Source organism: Sinocyclocheilus rhinocerous, unplaced genomic scaffold (genome assembly GCF_001515625.1).
Source record: "Sinocyclocheilus rhinocerous isolate Xijiao unplaced genomic scaffold, SAMN03320098_v1.1 scaffold963, whole genome shotgun sequence".
Lineage (NCBI taxonomy): Eukaryota > Metazoa > Chordata > Actinopteri > Cypriniformes > Cyprinidae > Sinocyclocheilus > Sinocyclocheilus rhinocerous.
In genome coordinates this window covers 748,539-774,620 of record NW_015638949.1, presented here as the reverse complement: position 1 = coordinate 774,620, position 26,082 = coordinate 748,539, and the positions used below count along the sequence as shown (strand labels likewise).

Here is a 26,082-nt window from a genome sequence, read left to right as displayed (position 1 = left end):
AATAATTAGGGCTCTGGGAAGATAAGCATTTTGGTGTCCGCATCCCTGACAGCTTAAAGTATTGCTGTCAGCCGCTACAATAAATCTTTGACTGATAGGACCTCTTGCCATATTGTCCCCTGAAATTGATTTTCTATTGCATTGCGCTTTGAATAGCGTATTTGGTTTGATTTAAACCCATACAAAACGGATGTCCGATCCATCATTCTGAGTCGAATTTCGACGAATCAGTTGAACTGGGTCACAAACTCGTATGAAGGATTCATTTACGAATCGAACTGAGTTGGGTGAGTTTGAACCGACAACGGCCTCTTTAGGATATGTCAGATTTGTGAACCATGTAACTTACTATGGTTGGATTGCATAAAATGCTTAGACTAGTCTTAAAGGTTAGTCATCTACTTTTTTTTCCTGTAAGTTTGGTCAACTTCTTGCGGTCACTTGCATAAAAACTGTGTAATTTGAATTAAAAAAAAACTGCTAGTTACGATGTTCATACAACCGGCCACCTGAAAAACGTTTGTGAGTCCTGAATTGGTTTTAATAAATTGCATTTTATTAAAATTTCCTAATAAGAGAAATGTAAATAAATGTAAGTATTGTTTAATGTAAATGCAAATTATATTTAGGTCATAAATGACTGTAGAAAAAAGTGGTAGAAAAGGTTATTAAATAGAACAGAGAATAGTGCATCACTTTTTTTAGAAAATCAGGCTGTATTAAGAATGTACACATCCAATAAATGTAGTGAGAAACATTTAAACCAAAAATTGCATTTAATAAAACTCAAATAAATATATTAAACATGCCAATAAATCTTAATATCTAATGAGGAAAATCTACTGAAATTCTGAATACTGACATTTTTTTCGCTACATACTCAGTGCATGGTGTACTGGCACCACAAGAAAGCCTCTAAAACAACAGTAAATTAAGGAACATACTATTTAGGTAACTGAACCTAAGTTATGGTCTGATCCACTTTTTAAAATTACATTATTTCTTAAAACTTCCTTTTTGCCTACGTGGTCCAAGAAATCATATGGTCCTAGTAAAATAAGAAAGCAGGGCTCTTAAAACAACAAAAATGAATAAAATTGTGTTAAAACAAAAATAAAGACGACATAGCAATAATCAAAGGGAATGTTTTCGAGAAAACCAGACCACATGCTACATAATAGGTGCACGGTTTCTGTTGCGTTGTATGAATGCAGTCTTAAGAGATAACCCATAAAGCTTAAAGAGCAAAGCTTTGTCACACAATGACACTTATGTCAGAGCAAAAATGAACAATGGAGGGAATGGTGCATGCATATTACACAAAATGTGATATGTCTGCAATGAGGTTTATGACACTTTCTAGAAAAAGAAAAAATCTGAATGGAAGCGACTTGCCACTTCCAAACCCAGTCTGACAATTCACTCTTCTATTTCGGTGAGGTCCTCCAAAACCTCTCAGTAGTGCACTTAGAAGATGCCTGTTGGCAACTCTTTGCTGAACATCCCAAAAAAATCCAAGTCCTTACTCATCAGATCCTCCTCGACATTTTCTAAGGCCCATTGATGATCCGTCAACTCCAGAGCCTCCCATTCCGCCTAAGAATAACATTCATATACATAAATCTTTAAAAAACTAAAAGAAAAACACTTAGTCTGCAGCCTCAAAATAACATAAAAAACAAAAACTGTTTTGTAAATTTAATAAGATTAGGGTGCAGCTCCTAATTTGCGATACCTTGAATGCTTTGTTTGTGTCAGCAGGCATTGCCATTGCAGCACCACTCATCTGTTCCTGCATGATGCGAGACTGATCTGCACCTGTTGCAAATGTAAGAAAATTAATTGCATTACAAATTAATTGCAATACAAATGTAACATGAAAAGTATGCTTATAATTCTAAAATGATTCAAATGATTTTTAAGCTAAACATTTAAAGGCAACAGCTATTTCTACAGGTACATCTCAATAAATTAGAATGTTGTGGAAAAGTTCATTTATTTCAGTAATTCAACTCAAATTGTGAAACTCGTGTATTAAATAAATTCATTGCACACAGACTGCTATGGGGTATTGTCAAGAGGAAAATGAGAAACAAGAGACCAAAAAATGCAGATGAGCTGAAGGCCACTGTCAAAGAAACCTGGGCTTCCATACCACCTCAGTAGTGCCACAAACTGATCACCTCCATGCTACGCCGAATTGAGGCAGTAATTAAAGCAGAAGGAGACCCTACCAAGTTATTGAGTACATGTACAGTAAATGAGCATACTTTCCAGAAGGCCAACAATTCATTAAAAATGTTTTTTTTTATTGGTCTTATGGAGTATTCTAATTTGTTGAGATAGTGAGTTGGTGGGTTTTTGTTAAATGTGAGCCAAAATCATCACAATTAAAAGAACCAAAGACTTAAACTACTTCAGTCTGTGTGCATTGAATTTATTTAATACACGAGTTTCACAATTTGAGTTGAATTACTGAAATAAATGAACTTTTCCACGACATTCTAATTTATTGAGATGCACCTGTACAATACAAATTTAGCCCTTGTGCTGTGCTGAAAATCTTTTACCTAATTTGGTGATCCCAATCTTAAAAATGACCAGAATGCCCTTTTCTCTTTGTCAACCAGTTTTTTTTTTCCAATTAGCACAGATTTTGTATTTCATTTTTGGAAGTGACTGGTTGTAGGCCTCACTGATCTGAGCTTATGCATCGCGGTTTTTGAGTGAAGAAAAGCATTATTTGTGGAGAATGTTGGCAATATTCACTGAAAAATTTTACAAAATTACCCCAGCACCCCAAAACTCATCCCAAAAAAGTACAATAATTCCCCCCCAAATAATTAGGAAGTTATTATACCCTCGGTGATCAAAGTCAGCATCAGCGCTGGAGTAGGTCAACATTATGGTGTATTGAAATGGAACATCAGTAAAGTTATTTACCATTGTCTTGTCCAAGAATCAGAGAATACATGCTCCTGAGACCAAAGACATTCAGGAAATACCAAGATGCTGAACTCACCCTGTGGATGTATACAGCACGAGACTGTTTAAAGACACAGCTTTGAATGAAATAAGAACAACACTCAAGGGTTTGAGAGCACTAACCAGGAGGCATCTAGAGAGAGCAACTCAATTCCCTGCTGCAGCATCGGCTTGAAGCGGAGTGTGAGGGGAAACGGTACCTTTGCTTGAGAGAGAACAGATTTATAAATGCGTTAAGACGAGCTCTGTGAGAATAGACTACAGGAAGCCATACTCTCATATTTGATTGTGAAAACTGTATCTCTTACTTGTGACAAACCCAGAGAAGGTCCAGTTGATCCAACCACCAATAAGGATCATAGGCAAGACGTTTGTCACATTGCCTTTCATCATGTCCGTCAACATGCTGGGATCTAATTGAGCAAATTACATCATGGCATTAACCTTTTCACTCAATCCTGATTGTCATTTTATGACATATGCATAAAAGTATTTCCACCAATACTCACCAGTCATTGGAGATGGTGGGACCACCTTTCTTTTGGTCTTCTTGAAAAAGCCATCTTCTTGATTATTAAAGTAGAATTTTCTCATCAAGAAAGACTTTTAGCAAGAGATAACATTTCAGTTTCAGTACTCCAGTAAAGTCTCAAGCAAAAGACACAAAAAAAGATAAGAGGGGCTCACTTGTTTGGGGATGTATTTTCCATTTTCCCGTAAAACTCTGCTCCTGATAAGAACCTGGCTGTGTAGAGAACATGATCTTTAGTGTTTTGTAACATTTTGTGAGTTGCAAAACACATGTGGATGGATAATGAAACAGTCCAATGAAAGTTACCTGTCTGAAACTTGCTCTAACGTGAGCTTCTTGTCACTTTGTAACAGAATTGAAACATAATGGCGGATCACTCCAACCAGAAAAGTAATAAACACGATAGGCAGCACAACCCAAAGACGAATATTGGAGTCCAGGAGGAGCTCAGGCTCAGCCATGCTTTAGTGAAGGGATGTTGATGGGATATGCCAACCCTGAAACAGACAAACTATGAGATCTAGTAATCTCTTGGACTTCATTTAATCGAATGCCCAAAGTTATATTTAAAATAACAAGCTGATCACCGTGAACCATTGTGGATTAATGATTAGTACATGTATATAAAAGGACAGCACTGATATTTTCATAATAAGCTAGTACTCGATTCCTTTAATTAAGTCTGCTCGGACCTTCATAAGACTGCCAAACGTTACATTTATCGTTACATTTAGAGATTTCCAATTTATCTGTTCATATTCAAGTCAAATTCATAGATGTGTATGTCGTCTCTATCTGTTACAGAACACAGAAAAAGAAAAGCAGGTGCTTCAGATTTCAGTGTAAATCCACCCACTATAACGTCGCATTCAGGGTTAGCTTGTTGCTATCAACCTTCTTTCATGGTGAGGCGTCTTTTTTAGCATATACACACCGGCACCGAGCATATGCTATATTTTCGACGCTACATGTTGCGACAACTGAGACTTTATCATAATGCAGTTATTGTACCTACTCTCGTATTCAAATTGCGGTTTATCTCTTCGAAGCCCGATAACGACTCAAAGCAGGAATCGCCAGCATCGAGCCGCTGCTGTTAAGATGTGAACGCAACGTACTAAGCAGAGAAGTTTTTCAAAATAAAGGTTATTTCTGTAACATTTTCATAATTAAAGTTCGTAACGTTATATCAAATTTACTAAATCAAATCAATGTGTCAGTAAAATCTAATTATAATTAGAAACGAATGTATACATTTATTTAATTCGGTCTGTTATATCACTTCACTGTCGGCCGGTGTTGTGGGGTTATGCTTTGCGTTCATTTGACTGGAAACACCAGAAACCGGAAATGTTAAGCATTCCCTTATGAGACGGACGAAACTTCCGCGTTCGGGAAAGAGGTGGATAGGATCGATAAAAAAGGTCAATAAAAAAAAAATCATAAGATACAAAATTTAGTTATTTCTTACAGTTTAGTGTATTTTTAAATACCAGAAAACTTCATTTAAATAAATACATAATTTATTTTTATTATTTTATCCATTAAATATTCAAGCATTCCGAGTGTTTTTTTGACACTGCATCTGAACGGATAGTACAGTGTGTCCTTAACCCCAAATACAGCTCAGACATGAGTATCAAATGTGAATTTATGAACATAAGCAACATACATTTATTTTATTACCATGGATGAGGCCACGCATAACACAACACATTGAAGCACATGACATTAAACTAAGAAAAAATGGTGACAAATTAACTCTTTTTTTTTTAAATGAATGAATGTGGTAGCCGTGGGGGTTCTGCACAGAAATGGTTTCACTCTGAAGACTACAGTAACAGTTTTTTTGTCTTCAATTAACATCTTTAGAGAGAAAAAAAACCGGCTCAAAATGGACAAAGAACAAAACTCCATAAGTATTCGCAACACATTTTAATACTGTGGCCTGTATAAGAAAAACATATGAAACATTCTTCTTTTACAAACCACATCCTCTCATATCAACACTGGCATGTTCATTAACAGGCAGTTTCTGCAGCATTTGCTCCACTAAAAGAAACCACAGCTAATTAGATCTAAAAGGGTCAATAATAGAAATATTTTTAAGTAGTGTGACTGAAATACACAGAACTATTTTATAACAGCTTGTAAATACAGGAAGAAAACAACAAACATAAATATAAAAAAAATAACATTTCAACAAATCCAATCTCAAAGAAATCGCACTGATAAACAAATTTAACAACCAATCCCATGTTATCACACAGCCCACACAAAATGCAACAGGCAAATGTGCACATACCCACACATACACTAAAATCAACCATTGCCATGATAGAACATTGCGTTTACCTCATCACACACATACTGAGACACGTTTAGTCCAGGGCGTATCACAGGCTGATCAAGTTTGGACATGTTTGTTCTATTATGCATTACTGAATGGAATTACATGGAATCAGAAACACCCACATATGTGTGTTCCTGGCTTGGGAGATTTAAATATATATATATATACACACACACATTTTCCCCAAGAGAATGGAATACAATTTACTCTGCAACTCTGATGCGAAGCGAGCCACTACAGGTCAGGATCAGATGCACAGTGGGAGCACATCCTTGATGTAGAACAGAATTTGTGCGTTAAAAAAATCATATAAAAGAACTTAACCTCATAAATTCAGTCAGTCTGATGTGGTCACAGAGGGCTGTACTAAAAGAGAAGAGCACCCATACTGCCCACTTCACTCTGTTCTTTCACAAAGATCTCAAAGTACTGGTAGATGATGGTGACGGCCAACAAGATTCCAGTTCCTGAGCCGATGGCTCCCAGGAAGTCGGCCATGACTGAGAGGCCACCTATACACAGGCCTCCGAAAGCTGCTGCTGTGGGGATGTATCTAATTGAGGATTTAAAGAAAGTTTTAGTTATTCCATGTTTGATTAATTGAGTCTAATTAAGTTTGAGTGCTCTGTATGTTTTACCTGTTGAGTTCATGGACCATAGAAGTTTCTCTGTGTCCCCTCATAACCATCTGCTGTTCTTTCAGCTGTTTGGCGACCTAAGTAATGCAAAGTGTACACATGAAGCCTGCATAGGTCAACTGTACAATGCAGCTCAGTGTACTCAATAAGCAGGAACAGTATACAGCTTCTTACATCTTTGGCAGAGGATCCAGACACCTCAATCCAGGTCTTAGAGAAGAAGGCACAGGATCCCAGCATGAAGATTATGTAAATGATGGCATGGACGGGATCCTCCAAAACTGTGCTGAAGGACTCTGGGGGAGAGAGGTAGTAACATAGACCACCTACTGGATAAGCACGAGCTGGCCCTCCAGTTGAGGTATCCTGTTAACCGAAGAAAAAATCTTTATAGGTGCACCAAGGTGTATTTTTTTTACAAAATAATTTGTTACAAAACTCAAAGAGTCTGATAAGCAAAATAAAATGAGTAGCATTGCTATGGTCATGTGATTTCAAAATGAGGGTGGACCACACATGTAGAATAAACAGTTTTATAGGCAACATCATCTTGACCAGGTGTGAGTGTACATAATTTTAAACATATGATTCACAACCAGGGGGTCAGAGTCCACTAGAGGGACCTCAGCAAACTTTACACATAAAATTATTTAAACATTTAAATTAATGAATTACTATTACTATTAATATATTCTAATTCTAAATTAAAAACAATAACATCTTTTATTGAAGAACATACAGTTCTTGAAACAAAATGAGTCATAGTTAATTAATTTAACATATCAATACTGCCAGTTTATATGAATAAGATCAATTTTTTTTTTAAAAAGCAGCTTTGTCAATTACAACAATATATATAGCCTATAATAATATATTGAATATTGTGTTGGAGAATGGGGGGCTTTTGAGTCAGAAAAGTTGTTTTAAAAACTGATTTAAAACATGTTACTCTATTTATAGGTGCAAGGAAAAATGCATGTTCAAACTGAAAAAAAGAAAGAATAAAAAAAGATTAAAACCTGTTCAGACAACACAAATATGGGAAAGTTTAAACAAGTGACTTACCGACCAAGTACCCAGCAGGTTGACCAAGAAGTTCCCACTGAAGCGAGTGGAGAGCATTTGAGAGATGACGTATAAGTTGGACACCAATGCAGACTGCAGGATGATGGGAATGTTGGAGGTGTAGAACAGTTTGATGGGATACGTGTTATACTGGCCACGGTAACGAGCAGATTTGATAGGGAGGTCAACTCTGAAGCCCTGTGGAACAAGAAATAATATACTTGGCATCGAATACTTGAATTGTGATCATTTATAATTAAACCGCAATATCTGCTATTATTTCCAAATGCACATTATTAGAGGCCCAAACTGAGAGCAGATGCAGAAAACGAGTTCCTGTGGAGCATTTACTTTGACCAGAGCCGCTCTAAAAAACACTGGATCATGAGCTGCTTGCATTTGAAAGCCACTGAACCATATCATAATTTCATATTTTGTTTTGAATTAATTGTGCAGCCCTATGTGCGGGAAGAGTTGTCAGCTAATTAGGGCTAAAGGGTTAGTTCACCCAAAAATGATATTTATTCAATAAATTACTCACCCTCAAGTAATCCTAGGTGTATATGACTTTCTTCTTTCAGACGAATCCAGTCGGAGTTATATATTAAAAATTGTATTTGATCTTTCAAGCTGTTTATTGGCACTCAGCGGGTGTTGCATGCATCAGTCCAAAAGAAGTGAAATAAAAAGTGCCCATCCATAAAAAATTTTTTTTAAAAGTGTCTCACACGGCTCCAGGGGGTGAACAAAGGCCTCATTCAAAATGTAAATCACTTTAATGTAGCTTGCGCCAACAGTTGTACACGGAAGCAGCTCCGGGCTGATGAGGTATGAGGTCAGCGTTGCGCATGCGCCAGTGAGTCTCGTGAAAACCAACGTTTGTATACAGGAGCAAAGGAAGCAAAGTTTCCTTACTTTAGCGAAAGAAAACCAGTCTCCTCTTATCGAAATCCTCCGACATTCTTCTTTACAAAGCCTCGTTTTGTACTTCTAATTAGTGACCGTTGTTTTGATTTGATCTCTTCCCTGCGCTTCCGAGTGCGTCACTTCTGAGTGGCGCATGCGCAACGCTGACCTCATACGTCATCCGCCTGGAGCTGCTTCCGCGTACAACTGTTGGCGCAAGCTAGATTAAATTATTACGTTTTAAATATGGTTATTTTTCGTACAAAAATGCATCGATTTGCTACAGGAGGCCTTTGTTCACCCCCCGGAGTCGTGTGAGGCACTTTTTATTAAGGATGGGCACTTTTTTTTCACTTCTTTTGGACTGATGCACTGCAACACCCGCTGAGTGCCATTAAATAGCTTGAAAGATCAAATAATTTTTGGATTCGTCTGAAAGAAGAAAGTCATATACACCTAGGATGACTTGAGGGCGAGTAATTTATGGACTAATTTTCATTTTTGGGTGAACTAACCCTTTAAAGATTTGAACAAGCTATAGCAGCAGATATGGCTTAGCAAACAACTCTGTATAGGTATGGACATTTTCGTGGGCAAAATCCCATCATTCCAATAGGAATCTCCACGATCAGGAGTTTTGTGTGAGGGTGAAAAACTTTCCCACGCAAGTTTCACTCATTTTCAAGTTAGTCACATGAATTTGCTGCATTTAGCAACAAAAACCTACTCAGATTGAAAGTGATTTCTGTGTCAGCGGTGCTTCTTACATTACTACACTATAGGGCAGTCAAAATGGCTGAAAAACTAAATTCGAATTGTGTACTTAAATATTATCAATATTCGAATTAGATTCGAATTTAAAAGGCATAATTTCAGTTACGGAGAAAAGCTTTTGGCTTCTCTCCTGAGGCCACAAGGGGGCGCATCGAACAAAATATTATGCACGTTTCTTCAAAGCATAATAAAATAACACGACTATCTTTGAAAAAAGTGCATAATGTTTAAAATAATGTTTATAAACCTTATATAATTAAAGTTGCTTAAACAATTAGACACAAAACAGCATCATGCATGTATATATGGTTTAATACAAAGGACCGAAAACCAATCACAAAGAGTACTTTATTCATTTAAACATGAGATGCAGTGGGATGGGGAAAACCGCCATAAAGTCTTGAGACATGTTTTTAAAAAGTAGAACTTACATAAATTTTTACATGGCTTTCTAAACATGCGGCTCTCTTGTGCGAGACGCGAGTGCAACGGTGATAGATGTCCCTCTAGAAAATGTTATAAATATGCGTTCTGTGTGAACGGCTTGGTTTCGGTTTTGACGTAAACAACAATCTCCGCATTGATGTTCTATTTTTTCGCAATATTTTCAATGAACAACGTAGCAGTGCCGCATCTAGTGGGTTCGACTGGATAGGCTAACAAAAGCATTAACCCTCTAAGCGCCAAAGTCGCAAAATTGCAACAAGACGTCATACTTAATAAAATAGGCTGTAGATCCTAATGTGGTGTAATATCTCATTTGTATTCCCTACCACTAGATGACAGACATGTAGTACTTCGATTCTAGATTAAAATGACGTCATGTTCCTATTTGAGTAAAGTGTTTGAGTAAAGAGCAGAGCAAGTGAGCTATCGTGTCATTGATGCGGAAGCAGTTCAGTTCAGAGCATGTGAGTAAATTGTGAGAGAAAAATCGCCAAATGGCTAATAAAAAGTTATACCGTGAGAATGCGTTGCAAATGTTATTCGCCGATTCTGACTCTGAAGGGGAATATTTGCCTTTTGGAAATGACAATCGGTCGTCTAATAATCGCGCTTCACCCGGTACATCTTTGCAGCGCAAAGGATCCAGCGCCCCAAAGAGGTGGGAGTGGCCGCGGTAGATGTGGCCGTGCTGTGCGTGGGAGAGCCGGGAGACGTGGTAGAGGCAGCAGGGGTGATCTGGCTCTAAACGGGGCTGGAAATAGCGATGACAATGGTGGCTAGTTTTTTTTGAGAAATGAAGAAGTGTATCAGGACTGGATCAAACACTTTGATGAGCCTGTTGGTTATCTAGGAGAGAAAGATTTGACCAGTGCTGCACCCTTACAAAGTACAGGTGCAGTCAGTGTGGGGTAGGTCTGTGCGCTGTGCCATGCAATGAGAGGTACCATACTCTCAAGAACTATAAACTGTGTCACCTAGATACCTGATTGGGCAGATAGCTGGTCAACTGATCAAAAAATAGGCACATGCATTTTACTATGGCACAGTAATATAGTAATAATTTACTATAGTTACTAATAGTTTTACTGTTGATTTCCTCTTTTCCTGATAATTTGGAATGAGGATAAAAAGACAAAAAAAAAAAAACGCATGCAAATAAGTTCAAACTTCCACTTCATTTTTTCCTGAATATTACTGATGAACTGATCAAAAAGTAGGCTACTGTTCACATGTGTTTTACTACTATATAGTATTGTAATATAGTAATAATTTAGTACTTTCTCCTATTTTATTGTTGGTTTCCTCTTTTCTGATCATTTGGAATGAGGATAAAAAGACAAAAAAAACAAACAAAAACCTGATGACGTCATAATATGCAAATTAGATGAGTATATGTACACCCCACATAAACTTTCGGTCATGCCCAACATTTTTCTAATTTACTGTAGATCTCTATCTTTAAGCCTTTTCAAGCCACAAGCTTTTGAAATCTTGATGTCAAAATCCAGCATTTTTTCCAAAAAACCCTGGCGCCTAAAGGGTTAAAATGCAATGACACTTACATCGTCGTTGCATTTCATGCACCACTGATAAGGCTGCCTGATGCACACCTAAAATTCGAATGCAACGTTTTTGCATTCGAATGTGGATTTTTATTTTAAATTCGACGAATATTCAAAAAATTTTTTTTTTTTTTTTTGACAGCCTTACTACACTATGGAACTTCTTTTGCTAATATGACCACACCTTTATGCAATAACCCACTAACCTGAAAGTATATGACCACTGCAAAGACGAAGACTGTAGCAATGAGGTTCATGAGGTTGGGCAGGTTCTGTCTATAGAAGGCCTCTCTCAGTGCTCGCACTTTATCAGTACGAGTGGCCAACAGGTGGAACAGAGCAATAATGGCTCCTTCAAACTCTGTACCTGCACGTACACAAACAAATTTCAGTCAGCATCACTTAAGACACTACAGAATGGTTCAAAACAAGATGCTGCATCCTGAACACAAACCTCTTCCTGTGTTGACTGTGGTTGGGCTGAACGCCTTCCATACTATTGTTTCACAGATGTTGGTGGCGATGAAGAGAGAAATACCAGAGCCCAAACCGTAACCCTTCTGCAGCAACTCATCCAGCAGCAACACGATCAGACCAGACACAAACAACTAGAGAGAGTATACAAATCAATATTAACTGATCAAGTATAGCATAATTAACTAAAGGAAGGTGTTTTCAACAAAAGGATAATGTTCTTCACAAAGCAAATCACAAGATAAGACTGACGAGATCCAAAATGTTGATCAATCGGTCTTTTTATAATGAGGCTCATTTGCGTAGATAGCAGATGCGAATACAAACAGACAAGATTATTTGAACAATGCCTGCAAAGGTCACTGCGTTAAGACAGGTCAAAGTCTTGTGAAATTACAGGTTATTTAGCAACCAACGGTGATAACCAATAACTTGAAGGAAGCTAGATAGATAACAAAAATGATTCCACAATAAGGCAAATATAGATCCAATATGTTTTTAAATGGTCGTTGTCAATGATAGTATCTAGAATAAAGAGTACTAAAATTAAATGTACTCAATGCACAATATTAATGACTGAAAACAGAATATGTGCATTATCCATTCATAATGGTGCCAGGAGATTTGGTTGGAGCCGAATGCTTCTGTTAAATGGCCAAGCAGGGAACGTTATCGGCTGAATAAATATATCAGTTTATCACTACTAAAATGCCTAAATATTTCATGCACAGGTGACTATAAAGATTGTGAATTAACCTGGATGATGATGAGGAGGCAGATTCCAGCACCCATTTCTGAAGGGTCTCCATACATGCCAGTCATCACATACACGACAGATTGGCCAATGGTGATGATCATGCCAAAGACTGGTGGAAAGATCTAACAGTTAGATGTCTTACAAAAACAAATGCAATGATGACATTAAGATGGGTTTCCCACAAGAGTATTGCACTGGAAGCTGCATTAGACCATTCCATTAGTTTCAACCAATGAAGTCACTTAACAGAGTCAGGGGAGTGCCACATTCAATACATATACATATATATATATATATATATATATATATATAGACACACACACACACACACACAATTCCACAATTGACCAATCAGAATCAAGAATTCCAGAGTGCTGCGTAATAAGCCATGATATTATCCTGCATGCATGAGAATCATATAATAGAATGTTATAACATATCTTACGTTTCTGAGCTCCGTTGAAGAGTGCTCTATCTTTAGGTGTGTCTCCAACCTCAATGATTTTAGCTCCAGCCAGCAGCTGCATGATCAGACCAGACGTCACAATGGGAGAGATACCCAACTCCATCAGAGTACCTGAAACACACATTGTTAAACTTTAATTAAACGTTTAAACAATCTAATGGTTGGCAAATATGGCTTTTTCCAAAGGCCAATGACTAATATAAAACACAAAAAATTGTGCATACCAAATATTACATATAATTGAGTGGATTTGGAGTAAATATTAATTTTGAATTATTTATTGACAATCAAACAAGCACAGATTGTTTATGGCAGATCAATTGAAATGAAAATTTAATGAAAGTTAATTAAATTAACCATATAATACTGTGCAACTGTTATTCATTAATCAACGTGATGACTGATTCAATCACTGTCTGCACCTCTGTTGGATGCCAGGATCACTCTCATCCAGTAAAAGGGATCTGCTGAGTCTGAAGACATGATTCCAAAGAGGGGAATCTGGAGGACAGAGAGCATAGGAGATCATTCAAACAAAGTTTACGGTCTCCTAAAGCAATTAAAACACATCCAAAAATGGTAATGTTTGGTTTGAGAAGTTTATAAATGCACAAGAATTATTTTGCTGATCATCAACAGTTTACAGCACTTCAGAGAGCTCAAGAGTTTAAATAAGAGTGAACATACCTGGCAGCACACCAGAAAGATGAACAGGGTGATTGCAGTCCATAACACTTTTTCTCTGAACTGAATCTGTGGGGAAGCGATTCAAAGAGTTAGTATCACTGAAGCGCCACAAGAACAAGTAAAGCAAACGGCTGATGTGACCAAACTGCATACCCTCCTCTCTGGTTTCTGGATCTCAGGTAAAACCGCACAGAATGGCTTTATCACTTCTAAGAATTTAACTGAAACAGAAAAGAAATGCACTTAAGTTTACAGTTCTTATGCCTAACTTGAGAAAACAAGACAACGTATCCTAAGAGGTCTTGGTGATTCAGGCGACGTGGCTTTAGAGTTTCTGGAGTTCAAACAAGTTACTTGAATCGGTGTCTCTTGCAACGTCATCATTCATTTCAAGAAGAAAACTCCGACCAAAATCACACGATCAGACAGTGACTTCTGTCCATTAAATGCATGCATGAAACTAAAACAAAAAAATCACGCTTCAAAACAAAGATAATGATTTACAATTATCGACGTTAGCAGATGAAGTGAGCGTTATATTTTAATTATGTACCATGGTCCTAAATAAATTACTTGTTATGTGCAATATATTACAAGTTCAAAAAGCATACAACGTCTATGCAATGAAAATAAACAGCAAATGCATTTGTGACCATGCTAGTTTATTGACCAAGTACTAACGTTAGCTGGCTACGGTCGCTTTATAAAATCAGTGCAATTACAAATGTAACCATTAGTCACATTTTAGACAACACAATATAAACATATAGTGCGTGTTTTTGTAAACTGGACAATAAAACAATGAAGAACATGCCATTCTAACAGTAAAATACAGTTGCTAATCTGTAATGAATGAATGTAGCACTGAAGCTAAACTGTTATTTTTAAAATAGCAGTTGTTTACAGCTACATAATGCATTAAAATCCTTTTTAGTAGACTCGAAGTAAAGTTAAGTAAAAAAAACAAAACAAAAAAACATGACGACTCACTGGCCATGGTGTCCCTCTGATGATGGTCCCCTGCAGTCTAGCGGCTAGCTAGCGAGCACCGGTCAGCGGATCTATGAGGAGCGTGTTCAGGACACGCCATCAGCCAGAGTACGCACACGACAGAAACAGCGGGCTGGATGGAAACCGAATAAAGTATGAAATGGGCGGGATTAGTGGCCCGGAAATTGTCTCTAATACAGGTATGATAGTTCTAACGTTAAATAACAATTTTGCAGTTGTGCTCTTTAATTTTTTAATTTTTTTAATTTAATAAATATTTAGGTTTCTAATAGGTGAGTGTGTTCCGACGTGGAGTGCATAAGGGTGTCACGTGTTAACTGTTACTTTTCTCAGCGTGGGCCAAAATTGACCAATCAGAGTCATTTATGATCTAATAAAAAACAAAAGACTTTTTATAGAAATATCTGGGGTTTTCTGTACATATGCTAGTAAAAATCCTCTGAAAATAATATGTTTAAAAGATTATATAATTTAGTATACATATATCCCCAATAACTAAGACAAACACGTGCTAGATATGAATGCTTTTCAGATGAGGATTGGGCTTTCTGAGCCTCCATGCGCCTCCTGGCGGAAGACTTTTTTTGTCTCGAAGGACGCAGGTTACGTAAATGTTTTGTTCTTTTTCAGCTCAACATATTATATATTAAATAGATTGTTAATAAATTACAATGACTCATAGATTAGAATTAATTATTTTTTCATTATTTACAAGTTTTATTACAGTTACTTTTAGTCTGTCAAGCTACTGTGCTGAGATTGACAGATGCATTGATGCAATAGCCAACGTTATTCTTTACAAAGATAACCCTTAAGGTAATGTGTATTGTTTTATGTTGTTAGAATTATTTTTTAACACGAATTACGTTCAATTAGAACCACATATTATTCCAACGTAATATAATGTCAATATAATGGCGAGTGTTAAGAAGCACAAAATATCAATGTTTATATAGATTTTGTGGTAAATAATTCGTGTCTGCGCAAGATAACAGAAATCTTCAGTTTCACGTCTAATTTTACAAAATATGACTTCACTGAGTGCATCTTCAGCATTGCAGTTTAATATAGGTTACTTGACACAAATAACCGCCAGGGGGCATCCGTTCATCAGAAATCCGGAGGCTCTTGAGTCATGAAAAACCTGTTGCCACGAGGATTTGACTGGTGAATCAGAGGTATTAGAATCCCTGAACAAAAAGTACCAAGAAGTATTATGATACTAGTTTTTGGAAATCATACCACATTTATTTGGACTTATAATAATACCATGATTTTTGGACACGTATTCTATCAATAGTATTTTTTTTTATACCATCGTGGTGATTCTACTTCAGTGCTTTTCAGTCCAGTACAGTTTTGTTATTTGAGATTATGATGTGATTTGAAAATGGGCGATTCACATTGTCGCAAAGTTTGGACACCCCTGTTTTATACCATCGTGGTGATTCTACTTCAGTGCTTTTCAGTCCAGTACAGTTTTGTTATTTGAGATTATGATGTGATTTGAAAATGGGCGATTCACATTGTCGCAAATCTTACGGATATAATCAGAAGTATTTTTTATTATTATATAATTATAATAAAATTATTAATTTTAAATGTATTATAACCGAATTACTAAAAGTGTAATTTTTACAAGATGATGTAATTCATATCTCAGCAACATTTAAAACTTGATAATGAATTATTTAAGTGACCATATTTTTTAAACAATTGTAGTTCATCAAAACATGAGCAGATTATCCTAGTCTGGTGTCTGCAGTTGATGCAGGCCAATCTGACACACATAATCACTGAGCCCTATAACATTCACACCAACCGGGGAATGAACAAATGACAGAGCAGAGAACACATGGCTTTTTGCTCAGTACTTTATACACATTTATGCACACAGCGGCTGATTGGGATGAGCCATTGTCTGCAGTTTAATAAAGAGATACTTGTTCAGACTGGTTATATAATGTCAGTGAACTGTGAGATAACACAGAGGTGAGGCCAAGCAAATACCACACAAATCATACATTTCTCACCCAGCTGGTTCATTTTATTTTTACATCTCAGTGTTGTGTCGTATAAGGCAAAAGATGTCATTTAGCATTTTGTGTGTATATTTATATATATATATATATACACTGTATATACCTTGTGTAAATTTATAAAGGCATAATATTTCAGCCATGTTGAAGGACGTGGAATCTGGACTGAGAAGAAAGTGGCGTGATACATAAGCAAAGGAAATTAATATTTTCCAAAATGTTTATTTTCACGTACACCAAGGCCTTCCTCTTCATTTATTTTTGTGGTGTTTGCAATTCTCCGTGAGATATAGTCCATTTGAGCTGCTATTTTCAGATGCTGTTGACATAACCCAGGATCTAAATTCTTCAGTTGCTAACTGTGTTGAAGATATATGATTTGTTTTATGGATTACGTGACATTTCAGTTGGCTCATCTGATTCACTTGGGTTTGGTTTACAATTTGAGTGAAACAAATGGCTGAATTACATCCTATTTTCAATGCCTTACATAAACTGAAGTTAACTTATTTAATTACATTTTAGAAATCAAACTAATAAATGCTGTTTTAATCGCATCAATTGGTTCTCAGTTTTAAGTTTTTATAAAGCACTCAAACAATACAAAGTACCAGTACAAATTTATATTTCGCTGGTCATCATGGCTTAAATATTTCCTCTTAATGAGCTGACTAGCCAATTAAAAAGTCAATGAAATCAATTTCAGATGTAATTGGCCACACTTATAGTCATTTGTCCTTGTGAATATAAACTCTCATTACTAAAACATACAGTCTTTGACCTAAAGCAATTGCATTTTAACCATTCAACCAATTCATGTTTAGCAAATTTCATGATGGCTGTAAGTTAGTTCAAAACACTGAAATTTTTTTTTTATTAAATATATATTAATTTTGTATATTACTCTTTAATTATTTATTTTTGTTGTTTATTCATGCTTCTAAGCATTTACTTTACTTTTTAATGTTTAAACATTAAAACATTAAATAATTATTATTATTTAAATATTAGAAGAAAGTGGCGTGATACATAAGCAAAGGAAATTAATATTTTCCAAAATGTTTATTTTCACGTACACCAAGGCCTTCCTCTTCATTTATTTTTGTGGTGTTTGCAATTCTCCGTGAGATATAGTCCATTTGAGCTGCTATTTTCAGATGCTGTTGACATAACCCAGGATCTAAATTCTTCAGTTGCTAACTGTGTTGAAGATATATGATTTGTTTTATGGATTACGTGACATTTCAGTTGGCTCATCTGATTCACTTGGGTTTGGTTTACAATTTGAGTGAAACAAATGGCTGAATTACATCCTATTTTCAATGCCTTACATAAACTGAAGTTAACTTATTTAATTACATTTTAGAAATCAAACTAATAAATGCTGTTTTACTCGCATCAATTGGTTCTCAGTTTTAAGTTCTTATAGCACTCAAACAATACAAAGTACCAGTACAAATTTATATTTCGCTGGTCATCATGGCTTAAATATTTCCTCTTAATGAGCTGACTAGCCAATTAAAAAGTAAATGAAATCAATTTCAGATGTAATTGGCCACACTTATAGTCATTTGTCCTTGTGAATATAGACTCTCATTACTAAAACATACAGTCTTAGCAATTGCATTAATGCATTTTAACCATTCAACCAATTCATGTTTAGCAAATTTCATGATGGCTGTAAGTTAGTTCAAAACACTGAAATTTTTTTTTTATTAAATATATATTAATTTTGTATATTACTCTTTAATTATTTATTTTTGTTGTTTATTCATGCTTCTAAGCATTTACTTTACTTTTTAATGTTTAAACATTAAAACATTAAATAATTATTATTATTTAAATATTAACATAAATATTTGGATGTATTACTATTCATGTCTGGTAATTCATGTATTTATTTTTAAATATTGATAATATTAAAATAAATATATTCATTTAAATATTTTAAAATACTTTCAATATTTAAGAAAGTGCCATTAGAAGTGGAAAAAGACTTGTGTAGAAACCATTTTCATTCACAAATTGCTAGTACATTTCACAAATAATTACAAAGAACACCTTAAATTAAACATGACATTTTGAAGTAGAAATACTGAAATAAAATAAAATGTGCTTTAATAATCTTTGTTATATTTACAACTTTGAAAAATCTTTTTTCTTTTCTTTTTTTTCAGTATAACAGGCATTTTGGGCAAGATAATTTATTAAAACTGTGAAACAGTGGCCGTTGTCTCAAGTATAGTTTCTCTGTGCTCTTCCTCCCTGCTGTTTAATGACCTAAAACCATTTAACTCGCTGGCCTGATGCACAAGGTCTTTTCCAGCATCCAGAGACATTTACTTAAGTGACATCCTCATTTATTTATCACCTCAGAGATATGATCCCTAAGCCTTTGATGGGCATGGCAAATTTGCTTAGACAGAGCAAACTCTGTGGTTAATTCCACATATGCTCAGACTCACACACACAATAACTATACAGATACTACAAACTACTGAGATAAATGAATCCTTTATCACCAAATGTCAGAGCCATTTTGCTCATTTGTGCCTGTTTCAGTGTTTTTCCCCCCTTATATTTAGACGCATCTATAAATACTGTTAGTGAGTTAGAGAGGCGTCTGATGAGTCAGAATGTGACATTATATCAGGACAGCAGAGGAAAGAATGCAGTAGGCAGAGCACTTTACATCTCAACAGATTCATAAACCAAAGAGTGCAATATTAGAATCAATTGGGAAGTCAATTAGCTCTAGTCCTTTTTTTAAATCCTCCTTAAAATGTCATAAATAAAATTGTAAGAATGCCTGTGGACCAGCACCCAAAATATTTTCTCTGCAGTATTATACACAGCAGACTAACTGCATGCCTCTGAATACCTTGAACAGCAGGCTACACCAGAACACTTTACAAATGCTTGAGACATTGTTACATCATCCTTGTTACATCAAGGCCACTGAATAACCTTACTTCACTGACATTTGCAAAGGAAGAGTTCAGCTAAAAATGAAAAATCTGTCATTATTTATTGTATTTGTATCATTTCAAACCAATATGCTATTATTTTATAAGCAGAACAGAAAATGGGAAAAAATCTGTTTTTTAATACAACAGCACTATAAAATCCCTACAAAGTGGTCCAAATAACTAATTAATTGTGACATTTACTAGCAATTTCTAAGAGGAAATTGTTTCTACCCCAAATGTTTTTATTTTTTCTTCAGTCTTCTGAAGGCATACTATAACTTGAAAAACATATTAAATTGAAATGAAACTGAACTGATAAATAAATAAATAACAACACAAAGTTGAGTAAATAATGACAGAATTTTCATTTTAGGTTATGAATATATGACTGATTGCAAACCGCTTTATAAATGTCAAGGGTTTTTCTTTTTCTATTTTAGTTGTACACTGTTAAAAAAAAGATTAAATTAAAAATAGGGCACAATGTACTCTGTTAATATGAAGGAATTGTATTGAATTTTTTTTTTTTTTTCAAAAATTTTTTTACCTGCATTTTGAATTAGGAATTGTATTGAATTTTTTTTTTTTTTTTTCCAAAAATTTGTTTTACCTGCATTTTGAATTTTGCACTTCGTTGTGTTTTAGCGTTAACGGAAATCTCCGTAAAATTAATGGATAATGTTCTAGCAAGAAATCATAGAAATGAAAATAGAAAAAATACAATTAAATTAAAATAATATTTAATAGGAACAATAAATAAATGAAAAGTAAATAAGTAAGTAGCCAACATAAAAATAAATTTAATACAAAAATAAAAAATAGAAAATTTTATATACTGTATTTTTTAGGACCTCTCTGTCTGAAAACTGCTTCAGGCAGCTTCATAGCATCCCCTTCCATTTCTTCAACATTTTAGGTAGATAACAAAGAGCGTCAGTTATGTAAAAACAATGCTTAGTCAACCTTGCCCTTTCTTTCTGCCTGCTGAGGGGTTCAGCTGGGCTGAGCTGGTTTGACAGAATATTCACATTACGATACACACATCACATGAGAAATAGGACTGGGATAGGAAGTGAAATGTATTCATCAATCATTTCTTTATTCATGCACTTCTCACATAATAGTCTTTTTACCTTGCAAAGCAACAAAAATTTTTCAAAGAGTTTCTTGCACAAACAGAATCACCTGAGCATTTGAAGCTACACGTTAATGAAATAATAAGCCAAGTCAATGTAGCTGATCAGGAACACGTCGGTGGATAGATTTAGTTGATCTTGTTAGTGTAATTGGCAGGCCTGATTAAACACATGTTGACAGCACAGTCAGTGAATGTAGTCAACACAGTCCAGCTCGTGCTATATGGGAGCGGCGTTTACGTCATGGCGGTGCTTATGTAAGATTCTAATTCTTTCTTGGCCTGGTTTTCTCTCACACTCTCTGGCTGTGGTCAGACACTAAAGGGGCATTCATGACCCATACGGCTGGCCATGTCACGGTGTGTTTATGTCTAATAAAGGCCCGTTCACACCAAGGACGATAACTATCAAGATAACGATAAAGATATAGTTCTAAAAATCGTTCTCAATATTAAAGAATAGCAGAGTCCACACCACAACTATAACGATAAAGACAAAGAGAAACGATATCGTTGGAATCACTTTCAAAACGATTTTTTTCCAGCTGATGAACGATAAAAATTGAGAGCCAAATCGATCCTGCTATAACGAGCTTGAGAATTTAAAGCGGCAGACGAGCGTGCGCTTAGAATAAACAGACAATATCGTTCGCTGGTGTGGACGCTAATATCGTTGTCTTTATAGTTATCGTTCTTGGTGTGAACTGTGCTGCCCTTTAGTCTCCTTGAATTCTGCGAGAATAGAATTCAATTTTCAATTTTTAGAATTATCCCCCCCCCCCTTTGTCCGTTGCTACAGTGTTGACCTGTAACACTGATGTTGGCTATAGTTATCGTGAAGCTGTGCTAGTGTCTTTTACTTACCTGTCTGAAAGTTTCATATGAAGAATCATGGCCACAAACACATGCTTTCAGTGGAACTGGAATGGGATTAAATATTGATCTCCAACAAGTCGATGAAGTGACCTCTGTAATGACCCTGCTGCTACACTGAGAATCACACTGATGACAAATACAGGATCACTCTTGAAATTCCCTTTCCTGAATTATGAAATTGACCTAATACATGAAAGTATCACTTAACTTTAATGAATATCTAAAGCAATAGTTATTCTCTCTCAACATATGAGGTCCAAAAACCCACTAGAGAAAATGCTTTTATTTTGCATTTTAAATTCTAACACAGTTTTGTCCATTATATTTTCAGCACAGTATATTTGAGTGAATTGAGTGAATTAATATATTTATAAACTTTTAAATAATTTATAAATACCTCATTTATAAAGTTTATTTCATAAAATGTTATATAGTGAAAATGCTTCTGTTTTACATTTTAAATGTAACAGTTTTGTTCACTGTAAATTATATTTTCAGCATAATAAATTTGAGTGAGTTGAGTGAATTTATTTATTCATTCATTCATTCATTTATAGACTTTCCATTTATTTATAAATGTCTTATTTATTATTTATTTATAAAACTGATTTGATACATTTTATTTAAAAAACATAAAATATACAGTGAAAATGTGTCATTTTAAATTTAGAACAATAATATTTTCAGCATAATAAATTAAGTGAATTTGATTTTTTTATTCAAATAAAATTTTAACTTTTTAGTTACTTAGAAATGTCTTATTATTTATAAAAATTATTAATTTTATAAATGTTTTTATAAAATGTTAGTGAAAATGCTCAAATTTTTTAAGTATATATAATTGTAACTTACACTTTTATTTATTTCTTTATTTTCTTTACAAGCTAGAAACTTGTCTTTATCAAAAGCGTCTCACATTGGCACTTGGAAAGCTGAAAAAAATGATGACTGACAAATTAAATATTTACAAATGTGTGTGCGTATAAATGTGACCTCAAAAGGTGTGACTCAGTTCAGAGAAAAAGACAAAAGAAACCAAGCAATGCTTTGCCCTCACAATGCTCTATTCTTAAGAACACAGAGAACAAAGGTAGAATAGAATGAATCGAACTAAACCAGAGCACAGCCGAGTACCTATAATGAGCATGCAAATGTTAACTCTCCAAATGAGCCAGCGGCATACTTCAAACCAGTAATTATGTAAGCTGAACATATCCCCCATATGTTTCAGGTTGGGGATGAATTCATTTGATATTTGCCTAACATTTTAAAGGAGGCGTAATTAACGTATGTAGGCCAATGATCCCCAGAGCTAGAGAAAAGAACTAAAAATATGGTACTGTTCTGTTGCTATGGTGATTTCAGTATTACCAAACAGCTCTGTTGCCATGGCAACCACTGTGCTGGAGGAAGGGTGATGTTAAAATATACTGACAAACATTCAGTCACAAAAAAAAAACACCAAATCACACACACTTGCATACACGCACTGACCAATAACCATTTGCATGACTATTGACACACTGGCGCTCATCCAAGATGTTACATCAAATCACTGAGACAATGCAGTCCACTGAGACACGGGATAAAGCAGATAAAACAACCAAACAGAACAAATGATTAAATGCACACTGTCCTCAAAGCCTGTAAAGCCCATCATTTGGCATCTGAAGCCTCCTGTGAAGCACTTATGTTTTGGACCAGCTGTTCATGGACCACAATTGACCAAATCTAGCAGATTATTATGAGACATTTAAGTCCATTTGAGTATTAAATGTTATTATATTGCTGGTCAAAGGTTAGGAATAATTACGATTTTACAGTGCTCAATTACTAATAATGATTCTTATTATTGACTCTATAGTAAACCCTCAAATGTTTTACTCTAAATATTCCCTGGACTGACAAACTGACAACTAACCCGTATCTTAAAGAGTGTTGTTGATAATGCATGTTTTACATGTGCGTCATTGTGTGACAATGATACCAGCCTATTTGTAACCTAGACAAGAGTCTGTATTCTCAAACAGCCAGTAAAGAGGAAAAGGTTAGGCCACTTGGTCAGGACACCTTGCGTTAAAATATCCACACAGGGCAAGACATTAGCATCCGTAAAACCTGTGATAATGCAGAGTGATTTTCCGCTGTCTCTTTATGAGGACTGTGAAAGCTAAAGAAAACATTCAAAGCGAATTCTTAAAGGGATAGATTACCCGAAAAATTCTGTCATCATTTATTCTCTCATGTCATTCCAAACCTGTATGGCTTTCCTTCTTCTGTTGAACACCAATGCAGATATTTTGAAGAATGCTGATAACCAAATTGTTTTGTTAGTAACCAAAATGTCTTTTATGTTCCACAGAAGAGAGTCTCAGGTTTGGAACGACATGGAGTAAATGAAAACAGAATTTTCATTTTTGGGCTATCACGTTTATCAACGTAATACTTTTTATTGCAATATTCTTTGTTTAGCATCTACAACTCAAGACCTAAACTGGGTTTTATTGACTAATTGATTAGTCTTGCTAAAAAAACAAATCAAAGACCAGAATTTAACACAAACAAATTTTATTTTTCCTCCAACATACCGTGTACAACAGATATAAGATAGAGGTATCTGAACATGTCAAATAATAATATTTATTAATATCATTATTGTAACATTAATAACATGGAATGTAGTTCTTGAATCCCCATTCACTTTTTCAATGTTTTTTCTTTTTAGTTTATTTAGGAAATATGACAAATAAATAAAGCTTTATTATAGTCTCTGTATATCAACTAACTATTTGAATATAGTTGTCTCTTCACAATGGGTAAAGGTGCAAGGGGAGGGTGCTGTAGAGCGTTAACAGTCTTCCTTTTCGCCACCTACTATTCCTTCATCCAATAGGGAGCACTCGGAAGCGAATCAAAGTTCCGGAACCTTCTCAAAGAATGAGCATGGAAACGAAATCAGGTCCTTTACGGTAAATAACCATTTTATCTTCTCAATAAATAGAACAAAAAGGGGAATGGCAGCAACATTGTAACATTACATCGGGGGAAATGAGTGAGGCTACTAAACATGGAGGAAGCAGATCGTGTAACGTCTCAACGTTAGCTTCTCACCCCTTTTTAATCTTAAAATCAGAAACCAAAAACAACTGAACAGGTGGAGCTTTGAGATTTTACTGAGCTGAACGTCTCGAGGGATTGAAAGAACGAGGAAAAGAAAGAGAAAGATACATTTTCCCATTCGAACGCCATGCTGGTTGTGGTTTAATCTGTGCTGTTGTCCTCTAGTTGCGAAATAATGGTGATGAGGTTCTCCAATCCGAAGATGTAACCGCTATCCTGGCCCTCGTGGACTACACTGTCCTCGCCGTAGTGCCGACACGTGGTGTGGGCAAAGTCAATCATGCGTACGTCCACCACCGGGCCGCTGTCTGATCTGGTCATGCGTCGCACCACAGCAGAGCTGCCGCTGCCGCCACAAGCACTGCTTTTGCTACTGCTGCTGCCCGCTCCTGCGCCGTGAGGGAATCCAAAAGCACCACCCTCTTCTTCTTCTTCCTCCTCCTCTTCTTCTTCTTCTTCCTCATCTTCTTCCTCCTCCTCTTCTGAAAGCCCATCCTCTGCGGAGTGGCGGGATCGTGGAGGGTCTCCGTCGTATATTATCAAGAGCGAGCTGGAGTAAAAGCGGTAGCTTTCGCAGGCCTCCAGGGCCGCCTGCATGTCTCGCAGTCTCCGCAGCACCGGCGACAGGAGCTCGCGTCTTAGGCGTCTCCCGTCGTGGAAGAACTGAAAGATGGCCTCTTTGAAGCCAGACAGGGTCAGCTTACGGCCGTGGTACTTGTTCATGAACATGAGCTGCCCTGTGTCTGAATGGTAGACCTGGAGGAAAGTGAAGAGGAGCGTGAATAAAACATTGCCTTTAAGGGTTTCTAATATTATGGAATTACATTCAAGAGCTAGGCTAACCTGCATGCCGCAGAGGCGCACTCCGATGCTGGCGGACGTACTCTGCTGACATTTACGGATCTGGACGGCCTTCTTCTCCTCAGAGGCGTCGTCCCCGTGTTGCCTCGTGCCCATCTTCAGATCAAGCACGCATGGAACTGTGTAGCGCCATGTCAGGTTCTCCAACAGGATGAATTCTGATTAGAGGTGCTGGGTTAAAGGAAACGCTGATTCTCATTTCTTTTCAGTATTACTCTACAATTAACCTTTGTTTTTTCTGCATGATAAATAGGCCTGTTTTATCAATTGACCTCACAATTTTCATTCTAATTGCAAATCCGGATAGCAATACAAGCTTTAAAACGTGCTTTTCAAGCTTTTTAATGTACTGTTATTTGTTGTGCAGTTTGAATAGCTACAATAAGGAGTAGTGATTTTCCTATATATATATATATATATATATA

General features: G+C 35.9%; 3 protein-coding genes across 4 annotated transcripts in view; all 3 read right to left on the bottom strand.

Moving 5' to 3' along the window:
• Positions 1-743: 743 nt before the first annotated feature.
• On the bottom strand, positions 744-4,722 carry LOC107750250 (ER membrane protein complex subunit 3). Of its 2 annotated transcripts, none has more exons than XM_016565560.1 (9): positions 4,529-4,722; positions 3,824-4,014; positions 3,673-3,730; positions 3,495-3,588; positions 3,294-3,398; positions 3,109-3,190; positions 2,944-3,023; positions 1,736-1,818; positions 744-1,596 (listed from the first exon to the last, which is right to left on the bottom strand). In XM_016565560.1, the coding sequence occupies exons 2-9, from the start codon at positions 3,976-3,978 to the stop codon at positions 1,468-1,470; spliced, it is 786 nt and encodes a 261-aa protein (XP_016421046.1). In that variant the 5' UTR covers positions 3,979-4,014; positions 4,529-4,722; the 3' UTR covers positions 744-1,467. The 2 variants fall into 2 exon arrangements, with proteins under 2 accessions (XP_016421046.1, XP_016421045.1); XM_016565559.1 differs by having other exon boundaries at positions 4,533-4,721.
• A 1,330-nt stretch (positions 4,723-6,052) lies between these two features.
• On the bottom strand, positions 6,053-14,817 carry LOC107750248 (protein transport protein Sec61 subunit alpha-like 2). The gene is made up of 12 exons (XM_016565558.1): positions 14,637-14,817; positions 13,800-13,867; positions 13,647-13,712; positions 13,382-13,460; positions 12,939-13,070; positions 12,493-12,602; positions 11,717-11,870; positions 11,469-11,629; positions 7,574-7,771; positions 6,683-6,874; positions 6,509-6,585; positions 6,053-6,423 (listed from the first exon to the last, which is right to left on the bottom strand). The coding sequence occupies exons 1-12, from the start codon at positions 14,641-14,643 to the stop codon at positions 6,237-6,239; spliced, it is 1,431 nt and encodes a 476-aa protein (XP_016421044.1). The 5' UTR covers positions 14,644-14,817; the 3' UTR covers positions 6,053-6,236.
• Positions 14,818-24,258: 9,441 nt separating this feature from the next.
• The window catches only part of LOC107750247 (inositol hexakisphosphate kinase 2-like), a 6,754-nt gene continuing 4,930 nt past the window's right edge, over positions 24,259-26,082 (bottom strand). Inside the window, exons 5-6 of the mRNA XM_016565557.1 lie at positions 25,640-25,815; positions 24,259-25,552 (exon numbers count right to left, since the gene is read on the bottom strand). Coding sequence (XP_016421043.1) covers positions 24,938-25,552; positions 25,640-25,815 — 791 coding nt within the window. The 3' untranslated portion in view covers positions 24,259-24,937. The remainder of the gene's footprint in view (positions 25,553-25,639; positions 25,816-26,082) is intronic.